Raw genomic sequence first — 20955 nt, 5'->3', positions numbered from 1 at the left:
TGTGTGTGTGTGTGTGTGTGTGTGTGTGTGTGTGTGTGTGTGTGTGTATTTCCTTCTAGGTTTAATGGAGGTATGAACTTTATTAGAACAATCACTGCATACAAAGGTGGGAATGGTTAAGAGAAATCAATACAATTATACAATTTTTAGGATTCAAGGCTTCTCCTTTCTATTGCCTTTTTGGGGCTATCCCAACATCATGAGACTTAGCAACAAAAGCACGGTGAAAGTCATTAGAAGCTCAAACCCTTCATTTTGTAGATGTGGGGATAAATGAAGAAGATGATCCTAAGAAATCATCCTTTCCACTTTTGGAACCAATGATCAAGTCAAGCTGCAAATGCTATTAGAAAAGGGATGTCACTCTATGACTCTACTTACCATCCAGGTAACTTTCCAAACCAATATAACCTTCCTAGACACCACTCCCCTTTTAGAAGGTAAGCTCCTTAAGGATGGGAACTGTCTTTGCTTTTATTTTATATCCCCTGAGCTTAACACAGTGCTTGGCACATGCTAAGCATGTAATAAATTCATTCTTCCTACAAAGCTCCATTAAGGTGCCTCTTCCTTCCCTCCCCCCCCCCCAACCAATCATATGGAATTTCCCTTTCTTTTGAGCCCTACAGCAATTTATAGATTTTTAAAGTGCTTATGTCTTATATTATAGTTTTTTGCATACTTGTGTCTGGATCTACAGCAATGCAGATAAAGGGGAGAAAAAGAGATAGAGAAAGAGAAGACAGAGAGAAAAGGTAGAGATATTTGAGACAGAGAGACAGAGAGAGACAGACACGGAGAGAGAGAAGTGATGCTAGCTCAGATTGAGACTACAAGAGACAAATTGTTATTCACCGAAGCATTGTGCTGCTCTCTCCCTAGAGTATATTCTGACCTAATGAGTGTTGATCTGTTTACAGCTTTAACCCACTGCAGACTTGGTTTCACCGCTCCTGACTAGCCCTCTCAATCTGTTTACCCCCAGAGAGTCCTTTCTGATTGCAGATAATTTAACCCATGCCCTTTTCCTTATAACCTGGCTAGAAGTGATCCCTCCTTCCCTAAATCCCTCATCCCTCTCTGACCCCCAATCACTCCTTATCATATTTTCATTTGTGTAACAGTTACATGTGTCTTATCCCCCCATTGTTGTTATTTAGTTGTTTTTCAGTCACGTCTGACTCTCCATGACCCCATTTCGGGTTTTTTTGGCAAAGATACTGGAGTGATTTGCCATTTCCTTCTCCAGCTCGTTTTACAGATGAGGAAACTAAGGCAAACGGGGCGAAGTGACTTGCCCAGGGTCACACAACTAGTAAGTGTCCAACACCGTATTTGAACTCATGAAGATGAATCTCCCTGATTCTAAGCCCAGTGCTATACTCACTGAACCACCTAGCTGCTATCTTATCCCCCCTACTGGATTGCAAACTTCTTAACGACAGGGGCTGGGTCACTTTCCATCCTTGCTACCCACTGCTTGACACAGTTGCTTGCATGGAGCAAATGCTTTAATAATGCTTGTTCAAGAGAATTGTTTTATGCACCCAGACTGAACTTGGCACTGACCTCACTGGCAGTAGCCTCTTACAGCAAGCATGCTGTCAGTGGGCGGGCCTTTCATATAGTCCTTTTTTTTTTTCTCTGTGCCTTTCAAAATCGCCGTGTTGCTTGTAGTCATGGTGATTAGGCACAATTGGGCCATCATATCTGCTTGGGTCAATAAGCTAAGTGAGTGAAAATGATGACTAGCTCCAAAAATTGTACACACCAGATTAATCACAGTTAAACAATCATGAAGAAAAAAAAAATACGAACTGTTTTAAAATAGCACGTTCCTTACACTGCCACCATGTGATGCAGCCACAGAAACCAAAAGATCATTTCATGTTTCCAAAAGAGAAATGTGGTCATTTTATTTGGCACTAATTCTGAAACTCCAAATCTGCTGCCACTAGATTTTTTTTCAAGTGTAGAGAGATAAAATACTGTAGTCTTCGCAATTACTTGCATCTGGCTTCAAAAAGCTAATGTTCGTAGAATGAGAAATATGTTGTTTGCGATAGGTACATATACATTTTCTTGGGTGCCTATCCAATATTTGCAGTGGCAGGGAGCTCTTCCTCCATCATCGGTTGAGAACATTGCTAAACCTTTATTACACAATAATCTTGCTTGAAGTTGACAGTACTCCCAAACAACAATCAGAAATTGTCTGGCAACATACAGATTGGTTTTCAGAAGACATGATAACTATGACTCATTCATATAGTTTATGGGAGAATGTGTGGCTTACCAAGAAATAGAATCCTAAAACTAGAAATGCAACTTCTAAGAAACATTCAGATGTAAATGGATACAGATGCAATGTCCATTCATTCGTTCATTTATCAGCTATTTATTAAGCACCTATGATGTACAAAACACTGTGCTATTTGGCAGCATCATCAAGATTGGGCCCTGCCCTCATAGCACCTTCAATGTAGTAAAAGAGACATGACCCCCACACAAATATTAATGCTGTATAATATTCTACAATAAGTATAGAATACAACAGAATGGAATCAGAGCCCGAGACAGGTACCAAATGCCATGTAAGATAGGAAGGCTGTTAAAAGCATTTCCAAGAAAAGGAAAAAAAAACATATCAATGCTTTGGACTTCCAGGTTTTAATAGTTCAATAGTGATTCTATTAAATATATCAAGAAAAACAGACTCACATGTAATAATCTACCTTAGAATAGAAAGTGGTGGTTGATAAGGATAAGGTAGAAGGCAGAAATACAACTCTGATGCTCATCCTAACTGAAACAGTGAAAAAACTCAACACCAGCCTGAAAAATTCACCTTTTGGTTTTCTCTTTCACTGAAGTATTTCTATTTTTAATTGGAATTTTGGAGTTTGACAATAGTTGACCTTATTCCAAAAAAGATTTGTACATTCGCAAACTCTCGTAAACAATGATTAGGAAAGTCACTGAATAATAGAAAATTGAAGAAATACTTCTGGAGAATCCATTTTGCAATATATATTTCCCAAAAAATCATGATTTATTTACTTATTTTCATCAAGCCGAATCCAATGAACTATTTTCACCCAAGCTTAGTCAGAACTAAAGGTTGAACTGTTTTCTTTTAAAGCCTGAAGGTTTTTCCTGACTGGAATACAGCTGGAACACACCAGCATGCTCTGAACTGTAAATATTATTGCCTACAATTGTTGTTCCCTCTCTGATACATGTAATGTAGAATGCCACTGACAGAGTAAGGTTTAGCTGGCTGAAATGTTCTTATTCTCCTGATTAGTATAAGCCAGCATTCTCTCAATATATCAGTTTCAGGCTTCACCTTAAGAATAACAACATGGGGGCAGCTAGATGGTGCAGTGGATAGAGCACTGGCCCTGGAGTCAGGAGGACCTGAGTTCAAATATGACCTCAGACCAAACACTTGACACTTATTAGCTGTGTGACCCTGGGCAAGTCACTTAACTCCAATTACCTCACCAAAAAAAGGAAAAAAAAAAGAATCACAACATGATGTTTCACACAAACACATACACAAATGCAATTTAATCTTTATTTCATCCAAATAATTTTTAAAGATTGTTTTAAAAATAACTACTATATAGTTTAAAAAAAAAGCTGCCTGTAATAATAACCTGAAATCAGTTGACACCTGTTTTGTTTGCTCATAACATTAATTGAGGACAACTCAGCATATCATGTTGACAATCAAACATAAGCATATGGTAGAGATTCTTTATTATCAGGACCTGCCAAGAAAGGGAGAGGAGGCTGGGAGGGGAGAATCACAGTTCAAGTCAGCACCCTTTCCAAGAGATTTATATTTCAGACACATGACAACCTACAGTATCGCCAATGTGCAGGGAATTCCTGGAATTCCCACTTTTTTAACTCTAAAGAAATTTTTTTTCATCCACACTAATAATAACTGTTAAAATAAGCTGTCTGAGACAGTGCAAATCTTTCCTGCAGTTGCCAAGACTATCATGTTTCAGATATCCTCCATTAAGGTTATGAACAAACAAAACAGACGTCAACTGATTTCAGGTTATTATTACAGCTTTTTTCACTATATAGGATGATCGATTTAGAGCCAGAAGGAATCTTAGTTCAAAATCCTTATTTGTAAAAAGAGGAAATTGAGGCACCAAGAGGTAAAATTACTTAGCCAAGGTTACATAGGGACTAAGCAAGACAGGAGGGATTTGAGTCCAGGTCTTCTGGTAGCTAGATGGCTCACTAGATAGAGTACTGGACCTGGAGTCAGGAAGAGTTGAGCTCAGATTTGCCCTCAAACATCTACTAGCTGTGTAACCCTGGGCAAGTTATTAACCTCTACTTAATTTGACCTGCTGGAAAAGGAAATGGCAAACCTTTCCAATATCTTGACAAAAAAAAACTCCATGGGGTCAGGAAGAGTCAGAAATGACTGAATGACTGAACAATCACCACCCACTTCTGGATCCATATCCAGTCCTCTCTCCCCTATGCCATGTTGCCTTTCTATGTCTTCTATATATTCTCAGATTATCTGCTAGGTGTGAGATCAATGGGGAATCACTTATTTTAAGAAATAAGTATTTAGATGAAAAGCAAAAATATTTTCAGGGCTTACACTGTGAAAGAAAGAAAGGAAAATAACTCAGCATCCAAACTGTTCTTCTCAAGTACTGAGGGAGTAGAACTTTCTCAGTTTCTTCTCCTTGTACCTCTTCCCTAAATGCCCTTGCCCTGAAATGAGGTTTGTGCCTGTACAAGTCTGCTCACTTTAAGTCCTGCACATTTTGCCTATAGTTATCAGTCATTCTAACTTATTTACCCACTTCAGCAAAATGGCATGAGTTCCTATGAGGGCATATGAAGCACAGTTTTTTTTTTTTTTTTTACTAGCAAAGCTGCTTAATGGTAAGTTCTTTTCCAAACTTTCCCCCACCTCAAATTCCATTATTTTTCACTTCCTATGAGGAATGGGGGCAGGGAGGAAGAAATGCTTAGAATACTTGCTTTGGATGAGGTCTAAATGTTGGTTGTTGGTGGTGTGTATATTCCCCAGATCAGTCATATCCATAAATAGGTGAAAAACCCCACGTTTTTATGTATCTGATCAACTTTGATTCCTTTGGTCTAGAGAAAGAACAGTACCAATGCTTGAGTATTTCCCTTAACCATGAAGTACTTAATTAGTTAGTATCACAGGGTGGATGATTCTAGGAAGCCTGCATAAACTAAAGAAACATCCTGTTACTTGGCTAAACACCAACATCTTAAGAATGCACAGGAAATATTTTACTCAACAAGTATATGCTACTCCCTTCTTCATCTGTTATTTTCTGAAATGGGCATATTTATTCTTCACCTAACATGCAAAGGTCAAGATGATCTATCTATACCTGCAATCTGTGTTTGGGAAAATGATATCTTGGACTTCCTACAAAATTAAGCTTTGACATCCCGCTGAACATATATCTATATTTATATCTATAAACACATACATACATACACACGTATGTATCACCACTGGGAAGTATCTATCTAAATATCTATTTGCAAATGCTTGGTACACGTGTGTATGTGTATATTATATACATATGTAATATGTATATTTCTACTTATATACAAATACTTGGTTCTCAGGTGGTGTCATTGAGATATTTGTGTGTGTGTATATTCCGTGTGTGTGTATGGATATGTGTGTGCACACACATATGCATGCAAACTTATACATATCCAAAGGAGGCCAAGGACAAAAAGAAATATCAGACCTTCATACAATAAAATATATATAATAGGGAAAAAAGCCCTAGAAATAGTATAAGTACTCATCAACTGAATAGCTGAACAAATAAAGACATAATAATAGGATATTGCTGCACCACAAGAAATAATAAATATAAGGAATTTAGAAAAGCACAAGAATACTTTTATGAACTGATTCAGGGGGAAGAGAGTGGAACCAAGAAAACAACATACACAGTGACTAAAATAATGGAGATGAAAACAACACTAAAATGCTATTGAATTCAGAAATGCAATGACCAATCTGGATCCCAGAGAAAAGAGGAATATATACAACAGCCTGTTTTCAGTGCAGATGAGGTGATCATCATGGATAATGACATAAATACTTTCAAAAATGATTAATCTTCTGATTAAGTCTTACTCAAATTTTTCTCTTTTAAAAAGCAGGATTCAACTAAAGAATATATTGGAAAATGATTTTGACATTTTTTAAAAAGCAAAAATAGAAGTTATTGTTTGGGGAAAATAAAATATGCAATTAAAGAAATAAATGAATGCATCCAAAAGCACACAAAAACAGGCTTTGCCTTTAGCACATTAAAGCTTGGGCTTTTAAGACTCACCGTACACTTGTTTGGCTTCTCTCCTGAGTGGACTCTCATGTGGATCAACAGTTTGTATCGGGCATTGAATGGCTTGTATCTTCTAGGGCAGCCTGCCCAAAAACAAGTAAAGTCCTCTCCTTTCCTCTGGTCTATGTGAACTTTCTCTATGTGCCGTACAAGCTCCTCCTGTTGGTCATATGTGGCACTGCAGTCAATCCAGCGACAGCAGTGTTTTCCGTTAAAATCATCTAATTCTCCATCCTCCTCCTGCTGGGGACCTTGGGCAGAAGGGGGCAAAGGAAGTGGGTGGGGATGGTGAAGAAGCTCAGGCTGGTGAAGGTGCTGATGGGCATGGTAAGGGGGTGGGGGCCCTTGTGGTGGTGGTGGTGGTGGTGGTGGCAAAGGAGGAGGTGGGGGAGGAGGAGGAATATCAATGGCACCACCTGGGAATTCATCCAATCGTTCACTTTTTAATAAACCAGCTGGCTGGCTGTCTGAAGCAGGTAGACCCTGCTGTACCACCATGTTGTTCATAATTGCTGACTGTAAGCTGCTCTGCTCTAGCTGCTGCATGCGCTGGTATTCTACCACCCCATTCTCATTGTAAGCAGGGATTGTAAGACTGCCACTGGTCACCAGAAGACTTCGTTGAGAGCTTGGGATAGAACATGACTGTGGAATACAGCTACCCCTCACTCCTAGGAAATGTCCGTAGACCTCTGGTTGTGGGGAGATATTGGCAGGTGATGCCCGGGAACCATTGATATAGGCAACTAAGGATGTTGGGGAGGTCCGGATGATGGTGTTGAAGTCAATGCCAATGCCATCAGACAAAGGGGAAAGGGAAAGAGCTCTCTTCTTAGAACGGGCTGAGTGAGACCTGGTTGAAGAGTGTCTGGAGCTAGGGTAAGGGGAGTGACTGTTTTCCATGCCAAAAAGATAGGAGGGCAATGAATTGGAGACACTACTGTTGGACACAGGTGTCCCAGGTGGGATGCTAAGTAAGTCTCCTAGATCACTGCCATTCTGAGAGCCTGAGTTGGAAGGAAGGGAAGGAAGAGTCCTGTAGCCATGAGACCACTCTTGCTTCACACTCAAGGCTGACTGACTTTCTGACAGACTCAAAGTCGTGGATGCCAAAGACTCCCGTGACATAAGAGACCTAGAATGACCAAGACAAAAACAAAACAAAACAAAAACAAATGTTTTAGTAGAATCTTGATTTCCAAAGAATTAAAAGAATATTAGCAAACATCTATGTCTTTCTCCTAATCATGTACTCAAATAAATAGCCCCAAATCAGAGCTATAATTAGATCTAAACCTTTTTCTTCTATATTACTGACATTTACTGTGAAGAACTATAAAGGTTGATGTTCACAGGAAAGATAAAAAATATGTTCTTATAAATAACTTTGATACTCAGAACTAACTAATAAGTACATCTTGGTTTGTTTTTATTTTTTGAAGCATTCAGGATGGAAGGAAGAAGGAAAGAGAAACACAAGAAAAAAAGAAAGCTAAATTTTTTATAGGAGGTTAATCAAGAGACCTAGGAACAATTTATTCACTTCTTATACACCAAATCAAACCAACCAGTGCCATCTATGCACAAAGTATTATACTAGATGTTATAGATAATACTCTCCCACTTCCCACCACTCCCCCCCCCCAAAAAAGATTCTATCATGGAGTTTATTGTATAGTCAAGAGAACAAGACATAAACATGTAAAAATGTTTTCTTCTTTGCTTTTCTTATTTCTATCCCTTCTGAATGCTTCAAAGAAATGAGGGATTTGGATAATATTTCAAGACAACCACATAAGTAAGAAATGTCCACAAGGCAGTATATGATTAATTGATAAACAAATTGTAATACAATTAATCATTTCAGGATTTCTGAGTATGGAGATAGGTGACAATTTAAATAGGGATAATCAGGAAAAGTTTTACAGAGGAAATGAGATTTTAAGTTGCAAGACTTAAGGAGGAGGAGTATTTGGTTGGAGAGAAGAAAATTTTAGGCATATGGAATGCCATGACCCAAAGTGCAGAGATAAGAAAATAAAAGGACCAAAGGGTAGAAGTTATAGAGAGGAAGAATTAAACTCCAGGGGACAGCTAGTTGGCATAATGGATAGAGCACTGGCCCTGGAGTCAGGAGGATCTGAGTTCAAATCTGACCTCAGACACTTAACACTTACTAGCTGTATGACCCTTGGAAAGTTACTTAACACCCGAATGCCTCACAAAAAAAAAAAAAAATTCAACTCCATATGAGGAAAAAGCTCTCTATAAATTAATGCTATTCAAAAATTGCAATGGGGTGGTTACCTTGTGAAATATTGGGTTTCCCATCATTGAAGGTGTTCAAGCAGAGGATGTATAACCATCTATCAAGCATGTAAAACAAGAGATTTCTAACTAAACTAGATGACATCTAAGATTCCCTCAGATGCTGAAATTCATTTACTATAAGAACAAGGTGTGTTCAAGGCTCAATGTGTAAATCTAAAATGAAGAATTTAGGAATGTGAATTTTTGGCAATGACGTGGAAAGCAGGGTGAGGTCAAATAAGAAGCGAATATGTATTACTGCCAATAGGAGAAGTAATGAGTGCTATAGGTGTCGCCATTTCAACAGTAAAATCCATGAAGGCAAGAAATACATCTAAATTATTTTTCTCTTCGGGCCACTGCCCAGCAACAATGCATTGTACACAAAAGGTGCCTAATATTTTGTGGAATGGATGGATTCAAAGGAACTACTTGTTACAGATCAGCCAACAGATATGTGAGCACCACGCATAGGTAACAATGTTATTTCATGACTCCTGGAAATCTTTGTCCTTCATACCGTAAAGTATCATAGGAACATCAAAGAAACAAAAAAAAAAATAGCAAGTTCAGCAACTGATAACCCCAGAGTCAATTAGGAATACAGATCCATCTCATACCCCTGAAATGTAGCATGGCATTGGAATCAAGAGCAAACCTGAGTTCAAATCCTGCCTCAGACATTTAATTACTGTGTGCCTATGGAAAGTCACTTAACTTCTGAGAATCTAAGTCCCCTAATCTATCAAATGAGGGTTAAAATTCATTTATTGCCTACCTTAAAAGAGTTAGTGAGTGGATCAAGCAAAGGAACATATATAAAGCACTTTGCAAACCTTGAGAGTGCTATAAAAATGTGAGTTATTTTATTACTATCATTACTATTATTAACCTTGAAAAGGCTCATCCTATAAAGAATTTAACTTCTCATAATTTCAGGCACAAATATAACTGAGGAGAAAGAAAAATTTAAAAGCCCCATCCCAATTCCAGCTTTTATGATGTATCAGGACCTTTTATCTAGTAATATCACTTGCTGAACTTGGGTTGAAGATCACTAAGGTCCTTTTCAGCTCTGACATTCATGAATCTAACACAAATGGTTTCTATTCCTGCTTTAGCCACTTAAAAACTTCATCCTGTTCTGTGATTAAGCTGTTTCCTTCACATATGTGCAAAAGTAATTACAGAAACAAATGTGTTAGAAACGGCAACTGTATCCTAACACAAGAATTTATATGCCTCCCTTTACCCCACTGCACAAATACTAGATGGGTCTAGAAAACTGGGCTGCCTTTATCTGTACTTGCATTGACATCTTATTGAGTATGGTCATCCTTGTTGATTTGTTTTGGATCTAAAAAAAATCTTAAATCAAAGTTGTCTAAATCCTCATAAGGATTCTAAGACTGAATACCATAATTATTTCTGCTAGAGAAGAGCAAACCATTACAAAAGAAATGGAATGGGGGCAGTTAGGTGGCACAGTGGAAAGAGCCCCAGTCCTAGAGTCAGGAGGACCTGAGTTCAAATTCAGCCTCACATACATAACACTTACTAGGTGTGACTCTGGGCAAGTCACTTAACCCCAATTGCCTCACCAAAAACAAAACAAAAAGAAAAAAGAAAGAAATGGAATGAAGAGCAGAATGTATCATCCAAGGTTCCTATCTCCCTTCTCCCCCCTGAAAGTGGATCCAAAGATAACATTTTCTATATCCAAACATTAAACATTTCACTTTCCAGGTTCTCCACATAAGGTGATCAAACAGAATCAATGAGCTTTTCCCAGAGAATGAAGTAATGTTTGCCAATGACGTTAATGGTGAGAGTGCAAGTAACTGTCCTTGACATAATCTGACTTGTTCACACACACCCTCATATTTCTGAAATTCACTCAGGTAACACCCAAAGAGAGGGTGAAGGCACTATCAGCCTGGATTTTGATGCCCAGTTCTACAGTTTTTTGTTTTGTTTTGTTTTGTTTTTTTCAGATTTTTGAGGAATGGCCATCATTGTGCCCCCCACAATGGGTTCTGGGAGTGACCCAGGATAGGTCTCCTAATCTTATGGTTAGAGAGTTTTTCTCCATGCCGCTAGCCTCCCAAGCCCCTCCCCAACAATGCAATGGAACAGTGTTATCTCTGATTCACTGAATGCTGTAGATGTCATTTTAAGTAAGAAGTGATAGTTCCTGATTCTCACCCAATAACTTGGGAGGGACTTTAGAAAATAAAGCATCAAGGTTTTACTGACTGAGCTCAGTGATCCTTGTTGAGTGAAGGATATATATGCTGGATCCAGCAATACTGGTGTGTTTCTTATTTTAAAAGCAGGAATTGTATCTAAAAAGCATTTCATTCCTCCTCTTCACCTGCTTGCTTATGAGAAACCTATGTGTGAGGTCAGAAAGAATTTTCAATAGCAATCTGGTTTATCCTCTCCAAAGCTGAAGAATTTATGTCCTCTCCCTCAAATTATTCACAACTTATGGCTAGTTCTAACCCTGATTAAATAATAATAACTTACATTTCTATAACACTCTAAGGTTAACAAATTGCTTTCCTCACAAAAACCCTAGGAGATAGGCACTGCATGTATTATACCCTTCTTTACAGATGAGGAAATAGATATTCTGAAAAGGTTCAATGACTTGCCTATATTCATAACACAGAACTAGTGTCAAAGGCTGGATTTGAACCAAGTCTCCTGATTTCAGTTGTCTAGCACTTTACCACACCATGTAGCCACACAGAGGTGAACTCCTAACAAATGAGAGAACTAAGCACAGTGCCTGGTATGTATCTAATAAGAGTCTGTTTCCTTCCCCTTTCATATTCCCTGTTCTGATATACTTGATCATCCAAAGACTCTACATGCCTTGGACTGCATCTTTTTAACTTTTTTTTTTTAACGTAGTGCCTGGCACATAGTAAGTACTTAATAAATGTTTGCTTATCAATCAATTTTATTTTTGTAATATGATTGTAATAAAAAATTTCCCTCCAAAGATACAGAAATTATATTCCTCCTGCTGCAACATGAAACTATTTATTCCCTATGTTTCTAATGACTCATAATGCTTACAATGCTATGCTTGTAACAATTGCCTTCCTCTCTTCCCTGTCTATCCAAACCTTTGTCATAAGTAGGTACTAGACTAGATCATCTCAAACATTCTAGCCCAGAGGCCTAGAATCCTATGATTTTTCTAGATTCACTCCTTGGTGAAGATTTTTCCAGCTATGTAAGCCCTAAGGGATTCAGTTCCTATGAGTTCTCATGGTACGTATTGTCTATGTCATTTATTTAGCCTAAATAAAACAACTCCTGCTTATACACTCAGGACCTTCCCTTAGAATGACTCTGAAGTGGACAGTATAGATATTATTGTCTCTATTTTATAAACGAAGATGCTTGAAGCTGAGAGAGGCAAAGTGAATAGCTAGATCACACAGGTAGTCTGTGCCAGACCCAGGATATATACCCAAGCCTCTTGACTTCATGTCCAGCCACTCTTTCCACTTAGTGCTATCTTTTGTGTACTGTTTCTTATCTACCACTTAATTTATCATTTGCATATACAACTTGCCATCTATGTGGTCTTGGGCAAGTCAGTTGCTTTCCTGGAACCTCAGTTTCTTAGTCTAGAAAATGAGGCAGTTGGACCAGAAAATATCTAAAGTCCTTCCAGCTCTGATTGCTATGATCCTGTGTTCTGTCTTATTAAATTGAATTATGACCTCTTCAAGACTATATCCAAGTCGACTCATCAAGCAATAATATATATCCACCATATGTCAGGCATTGTGCTAGGTGCTAGATATACAAAGGCAAAAATGAAAAAGCCCCTTTTCCTTACATTCCACTGGAGTCCATATTTTATATGGTTTTGTATAACCCACAGAGACCTCCTCCTACCCCCAAACCCCCTAAGGATACTGGAGAAACATGAGTAACAGGTGAAATGCAACATGCTTGGCCTCACAAATGCAGCTTCACATATAACAAAGGTCTAAAAAAAAAGAAGGGAGGGAGGGAGGGAAAGACAGAGGGAGGAAGGGAAGAAGAGAGGGTGGGAGGGGAGGGAGGAAAGAAGGGAGGGAAGAAAGAAAGGGAAGAAAGAAAGGAAAGAAAAGAGGAAAGAGAGGAAGGGAGGAAAGAAAAGAGAGAAGGAAGGAAGGAGAGAAGAAAAGAAGGGAAGAAGGAAAGAAGAGGAAGGGAAGAAGGAAAGAGAGGGAGGGGGACTGGGAAGAGAAGGGAAGGAACCACGGAGAGAAAGAGGGAAGGAATGGAGGGGGATAGGAGAGTAGGGAGGAGAGGGGAGGGGAGGGGAGAAAGGCTAGATTATTCTCCATGGAGCATTACACACATCTTTATTCAATCATCTGTCCTACTGAACAGGCAATGACTCTGGGAGAGGCCGTGAAGTATGCAGAGCTACATTTCTATCAATAGGTTGATAATACCCTACTTGTTCTTGTTTTCATCTGATCCTAAAGGTGTTATTTCTGGTGGCTGGCCAATTTGGAGGTCTATCTACGTAAAAGGAAAGCAGATATGGTTCAAATAGAATAAAATGGATAGGAAAGCACAGAGCTTGTGGTTGAAAAGCTATTGTGGCTGGTGAGGTAACAATCCCTCACTTGTCAGGGCATGACACACATGTGCACAGGGTTTGAGCTTTAGGACATGAGAGAAATTCAGTGACCAGAATAATTGGACTAAAGAAGATTCCTCACCAATAGTTTCCTGAAAGATCTTCTGAACTCCCTGAAGCTAGTCCTTGGGCATCTAGGTTGGTTGTTCATATCTTTCATGGAAGGTTTGGTCTAGTCTTTGACTGTACTGGGAGTCCTGGTTCAGGGAACTAGAGAATATTGGACTGTGCCACTCCCAAGACCAGAATTACCTGAATTTCTTAACAAAGAATGGTTTTATAATATATAAGAGCTGAAACAGTATCCTTAACTCCAGTCCAAACCACTCCAACCCCTGCCCCCACATTGTACAGAGAAGAAAACTGAGATCTCCTAAAACTCATAGCGCTGTGGGTCACTCCATAGTCTGTCTACTGGATGTATTCCAGAGCAAACCAGAATCTCCACTGATCCCCACCAGAGAAGCCATTTGTTCCTTAGATAGGCAAGCAGAAAGTTAACTGTGACAGCCCCTTTGGTCCTGGCATGGCATGGTTTGCATTAGCCCGCTGCCTTGGCTCTGCCTCTTGCTATATATAACGTTGGCCAGGGCTTTTAACCATGGTGCAGAAGAAAAAGCACTAGACTTGGCCTCAGGAGACCTCAGTTCAAATCCAGAACTCTCACTTGGTAGCTCTATGATCCTGGGTGAGTTTTCATCTGAAAAATGAGATTTGCCCTACTCAGAATGGATCATAGGCTCAAAATCAAGAAGGGGCCTTGGAGACCATCTAGTCTAATCCTTTCATTTTACAGATGAGAAAACCAAGGCTTAAAAATGTGGAGTGACTTCCTTAAGGTCACATATCTCCTGACCAGCATAGCCAGGTTCACAGGATTCATGTAAAGGAAAGAACTTTGGAAATCTGAAGTGCTCAAGAAATACGCATTCAAAAATAAAGAAATGAGTGTTAAAAAAAGAAAAATAAATAAAAGTTATTTCACATGCATAATGAGTATTATATTGCTTGCCTTCTCAATAAGAACAGGGAAGGCTAGAGGAAGAGGAAGAATTTGGAACTCAAAATATAAAAAAAGAATGTTAAAAAAAGAGGAAGGAAAGAAGGAAAAAAGAAGGGAGGGGAGGAGTAAGAGAGAAAGAGAGAGAGAGAGAGAGAGAGGGAGAGAAAGACAGAGGATGCATTACCAATAATTGCTCATCATCATCTGTAAAATGTGCATAAAAATAATAACATCCTACATAACTCACAGGATTTCACAATAATAAAATCTACACTAATGTTGCATGGAAACATATTTTGAAAGGTAAGAAGTTCTATATAAATGCACTGAATCATTTTAATTCTTCTCTTGCCTGAGTGCTAACTGTCTTAAATTCAGGAAGATGGCAAGTTGCCCTGTGAGCATCTCAGGCTTCTCTCAGTTAGGGAAAAATACTTGCCAATGTGAATAGACAACTAGGGGGTTCAGATATACTTCATTTGCCTTTTTAGATGATATTTGCAGACATGCTCATGAGACTTTATGAAGTGTCCCAAAAGTTTTTGTGCCATTTTAAATTTTAATAGCTTAAAATAAAGACTTTTGGAACGTCCTATAGAATAAAGTCCTATGTTCTCTCTCTAATATGGCTCTTGTTCTCTCAGATGACAAGTCTCACTGAGTGGAATAAGGAATGATTTTCCTATATAAGTTGCAGAAGTTTTGTATTTCTGCAAAGCAGTCACACCTCACATCAAAAAGTTCATTTTTATTGGTTTGTTTGTTTGATTCTTTATTCATTTTTGCCAGGCAGCGCTTGGTTGGTAAAGCATGAAGGTAACTTTTTTTCCCTTTCATCTTTTACTTCTCCCTAGAAACCAAAATATCTTCGAGTTGAGCTGACTAGCTCTCCACCCTCAAGCTGCTTGACGAGAATCTGCACATAAATTTTAAATAGCACAAGTAAATCTGCCTTTAACCCCCCAAAATGGCTTAAAATTAAGTTTCTCATCCTTTAAGTGCCCTCTCCCAGCTAGGGTTTTTTTGTTGCCTCTGTAATAGAATCCTACTGCAGGGTAAACAATCTAGATTTCTTCCATGAAGAGTTAAAAATACATACACACATACAAACACATATACTTTCTCCATGCACCTTTAAAGTGCTTCCTTTCAAAAATAGAAAGACGTTCTAAGAAATTAAATATACCCCAAAACAAGAAAATAATGACCCATCCTTGGCCGACACAGGGAAAGGTGCTACTGGAGTTATATGGCATGAATTTTCTATGCCTTCAGTCATGACGTTCCATTGATTATGAGGACTCTGCCTTCAAGGCTTGAACCTGGACATGGCATGGACAGGAATATGAAGGGCTCCTGGTGACACATAGCCCATGAGCACAGCTAGTTTTACATGCAGTTCTCAGGAATTTGGAGGAATCCCTCGAGGCAAAACCATCAGTAGGGAAATGACAGGCAGCTTCCTATCATGAAATATCTCAGGTAAAAAACAAGCTTCTATCTCATAAAAAAAAAAATCAAACCTGGAATTTTTCTTTTGCTCTTAAAAAAAAAATAACCATTCTGGAACTCTATGATTTTATATCCACTCCTGAAACAAAGAAATATGCAATGTTTTCAGAAAGAATGAAAAAGGGGAGGAGAAGCTTTTTTTCTACAAATGGTAGGCCCTGAAAGAAGAAATCATGTATTTCAATCACTGAAATAAATATATTTTATTTCATAGCAGCACATTCTAAAATTGAGCCTCAGAGCCTTAAAACCACTTTACTGAGGAAGATGGCTACCCATTCCCTTCATTATCCATTATCCAACCCACTCAATGGATCTCCCAGTAGAGAGAGAGAAAAAAAATGGAACTTATTTCTGGTACCATTTATTGGACATTTACTCATATTAAGTGAAGTTCATAATACTTAAACCACAGTCCTAGGGGAATATACTTTATAAACTTTGAGATGTTATAGAAATGTGAGATGTTGATATGGCCATAATTACTGCCTTGCACTTGTATGTTTTATCTCCCCAGCTAGGTTTTAAGTTCCTGAATGGCAGGGACCTTTTTTTTTTTCTCCCCCACTTGGTGCTTGAAACCAGGGCTTAAAAAGATTATAGGTGGTGAAAAAATATTTGTTGAATGCATGAATAAGTGACAAAGTTACAAACATTTATTAAACACCTATTATGTGTTGGGCACTATGCTAGGACATGTTGCAAATAAATCTATAGAAACATGCATATAGACATGTACATATGCATATATATGCAGTTGTATATACACATATATATGACTAAGGCACATTATATAGCTGTTCAGAAGGGAAGGTAGGTGCTTACATCATCTCAAATTTCTGTTGGTCACATTACTGTTCATATATTTATGGCATTCTATACCAGAGCCTTGACAATATTACAAATCAGGATTCTACTACTAGGCACCTGAAAATTCCTCCCTGAATTTTACTAAACTCCACTCATATTACACTTCCCACTGCTAGCAATACGCAAATAGAGGCTGGATGGCTACTTGCTAGAGATGTTGTAGTGTGGATTCCTGCCCAGGTATGAGTGGGAGTAGATGGTGTCTGAGGTCCCTTCCTCTTCTGTGATTTGGTGATACTTAGCTATAGTGTGCTTCCAAGTTTTAAAACTCTTCCTTCCAATCAAGATTTTAATGAACCAAATATATATTCTACATACATGTTATCCCCTTAAAATCGGTTGAAATGGCATGACTATATGCATGCACATGTTTATGTGTAGGGAAAATGGAGGGAAAACACTCCTGGGATATGTCATTATACTGTAGAGAAAGAAAAACAAATAAATAACTCAAGACCTGGTATCTGAAGGAGGTATATTCATGTTGGTTGCATTCATTGCCCTCTGTAAGCTAGGACTGATCTGGTTGCATGCTGTAGAGACCTGGCTTGCAGGAGGTGATATGGGTCCCAGCCGTTGAACCATCATGGGACTGCTGGTGACCACTAGATTGTTGCAGCTGCCTTTTCCAATGGACTTGCACTGAGGCCCATAGCCAAGACCCCCTAAAAATAAATGAATCAGATTAGCTTTCATATCCTGCATGCAAAAAGTAGAATACATATACACCCCCATTCATGCTTAACCCCTTCTCCATTAAACATCCTCTAGCATCCATATTGTTTGGGGTCAGAGAAACAAAGGAGACTTTCATTTATTTTTTTTACTAGTAGAGATGACGTTACCATAATTACATAGTAGAGACCTTTGGGTTTACACAATCACCTCTCATCCACAATATTCTTAGATTTTGCTTCTTCTATGCAAGTCATAGTCAAGGCCAGGAAGAAATGTGTCTTCTAAGCTCCTTATCTGGTAGCTTATATTCCAACGGCACTTGACAGTTTTACAGAATACTTTCCTCAGAAAGACCTTGAGAGGTGAGTGATGCAAGTATTATACACCCTTCTTCTCTGGAAAAGTAAAGTGAAGTTTAGAAATGTGAATTAACTTACTCTAGGTCTCCCAGCAAGTATGCATCACAACTGACCCTTCATTCCATATCTGCCTCTAAATGCAAAGAGTATTGGGAAGATTAACAGTGGGCCCAGAGTCAGGAAAAGCGGAGTTCAAATCTGGCCTCAGACACTTACTAGCTGTGTGACTCAAGGCAAGTCACATTAAAAGAAAAAAAAACCTCTGTTTGCTTCAGTTCCTTCTACTGTGAAATGCAAATAGTAATAGCACCTACTTCCCAGGGTCATTATGAAGACCAAATAAGATAAATTTGTAAAAACCACTTATTAGCACAGTGTCTGGCTCATAGTAGGTGCTATATAAATGCTCATGCCCTTCCTTTCTCCTTCCCCTGCAGATGACAAGTGGCATGACAGAGAATGTAACAAACCACATGTTCTTAAAGATGTTAATAGATCTCAGTCCACCACCAGAGAAAGGACATTTTAATATGCATATCAATGCAACAGGTCTGCTTTCCTTCAGAATCTGCCCCTCTGATGTTAAAAGAGAAACTTTAAAAATACATTTTTTAACATTCTTTTTTTTAAATTTTGTGTTCCAAATTCTCTCCCTCCTTACTGCCCCTCCTCCACCCACTGAGAAGGCAAGCAATAGGATATCAATTATACATGTGAAATCATGCAAAACGTATTTCCATATTAGCCATATTTGGGGGGGGCAGGGAGAGAAGCAAGAAAAATGAAGAAAGTGAGAAAACTTCAATTCACATTGAGAGTTCATCGGTTCTTTCTCTGGAGATGGTTAGCATTTTTCAAAATGAGTCCTTTGGAATCATCTTGGATCGTTGTATTGATCAGAGTAGCTAAGTCATTTATGGTTGATTATCATTACAATATTGCTGTAACTGTGTACAACATTCTCTTGATTCTGCTTACTTTACTTTGCGTCAGTTCATGTATGCCTTCCTGTGTTTTTTTTCTGAAACCATCCTCCTCATCATATAGCATAATAGTATTTCATCGCAATCATGTTCCACAAATTGTTCAGCTGTTCCTTAATTGATGGGCATTCCCTCAATTTCCAATTCATTACCACCACAAAAAGAGCTGCTATAAATATTTTCGTAATGTAGATTCTTTTCCTTTTATCTCTTTGGGGTACAAACCCAGTAGTGGTATTGCTAGGTCAAAGGGTACACACAGTTTTATAGCCTTTGGGGTCATAGTTTCAAATTGTTCTCCAGAATGATTGGACCAGTTCACAACTCCACCAACAGTTCATTAGTATATCTATTTTCCCTCATCCCATCCAGCATTTGCCATGTCTGACAGATGTGAGGTGGTACATCAGAGTTGTTTTAATTTTCCTTTCTCTAGTCAATAGTGATTTAGAGCATTTTTTTTGTATGGCTATAGATAGCTTTGTTTTTTTCTTCTGAAAACTGCTTATTCATATCCCTTGGTAATTTATCAATTAGGGAATGGCTTCTATTTTTATAAATCTGACTCAGTTCCCCATATATTTGAGAAAAGAAGCCTGTATCAGAGAAACTTGCTGTAAAAATTTTTAATGTTACTTCATTGTCTATGCTACCTTTTATCAAAATGTCATTTCCCTGATTATTCTTCAAACTAGGTCTATTTTTGCTTTGACTTTGTCTGAGATCATGCTATCCCTCCCCTTTTTGCTTTAGTTGAAGTATAATAGATTCTTCTCCAGTCCCTTATTTTAACTCTGTGTGTGTCTTTCTGTTTCAAGTGTGTCTATTGTAAAAAAACATGTTGTGGGATTCTGGTTTCTAATCCATTCTGCTATTTGTTTCCATTTTATGGGTAAGCTCATCTCATTCTCATTCATGATTATGATTGCTAATATTTCCCTCCATCCTACTGTCTTCTTTTTATCCCTCTCTCTCTTTGAAAGAGAAAGTTGATGAGGACATATGGAAAAGGATACTATTCTAGCTTACAGCTTTCCAACCCTGGTCCATCCCCCTTCCTTCCAATAATCTATTCCCAGGTATCCAAAAACCAGGTTGACAGGATTCTTGAGCAAGTTTTCTTCTTAACAGCAGCATAGGAACCAACTCTGGTAGGAATTTTTATTTCCATTAGGAACAATCTTCCAGTGTTAGAAAATTTGGGACAGCCCCAAAGAGGAAAAAAAAAAAGAAAGAAAGAAACCCACAAGAATCTTTGCTGTTAGAGAAAAGTGAGAAGCAGAGAGAGGAGAGGCAAACACTGTCATGAGTCATTTGTTAAAAATAATAATCATGGCCAAATCATCCAAGGCATTCATTCTGCAAGGTTAAACTTTTTTTTTTCAAACATTTTAGCAAACCACCTAGTTAAGTCTGGGTGACTGTACATTCTGTTCCCATTTCTTATAAATGAAATATCTGAGCCCATTTTAGCAAATTAAGTTCTAAGAATTTCTCACCAAATTCTCACATATATATGTACCTACATATGTATATGTATGTATATACAGACACATATATGTAATATACATATGTATGTGGTTTCCCCCACCCCCTTTTGCTGGACTTGGGATCAAAGTAGGCTAGGATAGTATAATCGCAATCTTCCTTATCCCCATTTCAAAGCAAGAATGATTTTGGCTTAATTTTATATATTCTTAATGATATAAATAAGCTTTCTTAAATTCATTTTGTTATCTTCCATAACAGTCACATCTAAGAATTCTTATCACTCTGAGACACTGGACACTTAAACAGTCACCTTGACCTTGACTCTGAATCACGTTATGATTAATTTACTTCTCAAAAATTATAGTAGTCACTAACATTTCAAGTAAGCACTAGGTATTTGGTCTTGGTTTTAGGAAGCTTAAAATCCCATAACTTCCCATGGATAGTGTTCTCTCAATTTTCTCTAATGTTTAAACTAAATGTTCCCCACTCACCCCAACTTGTCCAGACTTCTTTTACCTTTATGTATCACCATCCCAGCTGTTCTGTATGCCTTAATCAAACACAGACTTTATCTTAACAGCAAGCATACTGAATGGTTTTTTGGGGGGTTTGTTGTTGTTTGTTTGTTTGTTTTGTTTTTGTTCTTTTTTTGCTTAAATCATTGTAAGCTTTGGCACTAAGATGATAC

General features: G+C 38.2%; 1 protein-coding gene across 3 annotated transcripts in view; it reads right to left on the bottom strand.

The window, feature by feature from the left end:
* Positions 1-20955, bottom strand: part of GLIS3 (GLIS family zinc finger 3) — a 589608-nt gene that overhangs the window by 377890 nt on the left and 190763 nt on the right. For all 3 annotated transcript variants that reach the window (XM_027862989.1, XM_027862990.1, XM_027862991.1), the window contains 2 exons: positions 17211-17418; positions 6390-7533 (listed from right to left, as the gene is read on the bottom strand). In XM_027862989.1, the coding sequence (XP_027718790.1) occupies positions 6390-7533; positions 17211-17418 (1352 nt within the window). The remainder of the gene's footprint in view (positions 1-6389; positions 7534-17210; positions 17419-20955) is intronic.

This window comes from Vombatus ursinus, unplaced genomic scaffold (genome assembly GCF_900497805.2).
Source record: "Vombatus ursinus unplaced genomic scaffold, bare-nosed wombat genome assembly UNPS02014770.1, whole genome shotgun sequence".
Classification (NCBI taxonomy): domain Eukaryota; kingdom Metazoa; phylum Chordata; class Mammalia; order Diprotodontia; family Vombatidae; genus Vombatus; species Vombatus ursinus.
Note: the sequence above shows the minus strand (reverse complement) of the source record. Positions and strands in the feature narration are given on the sequence as shown.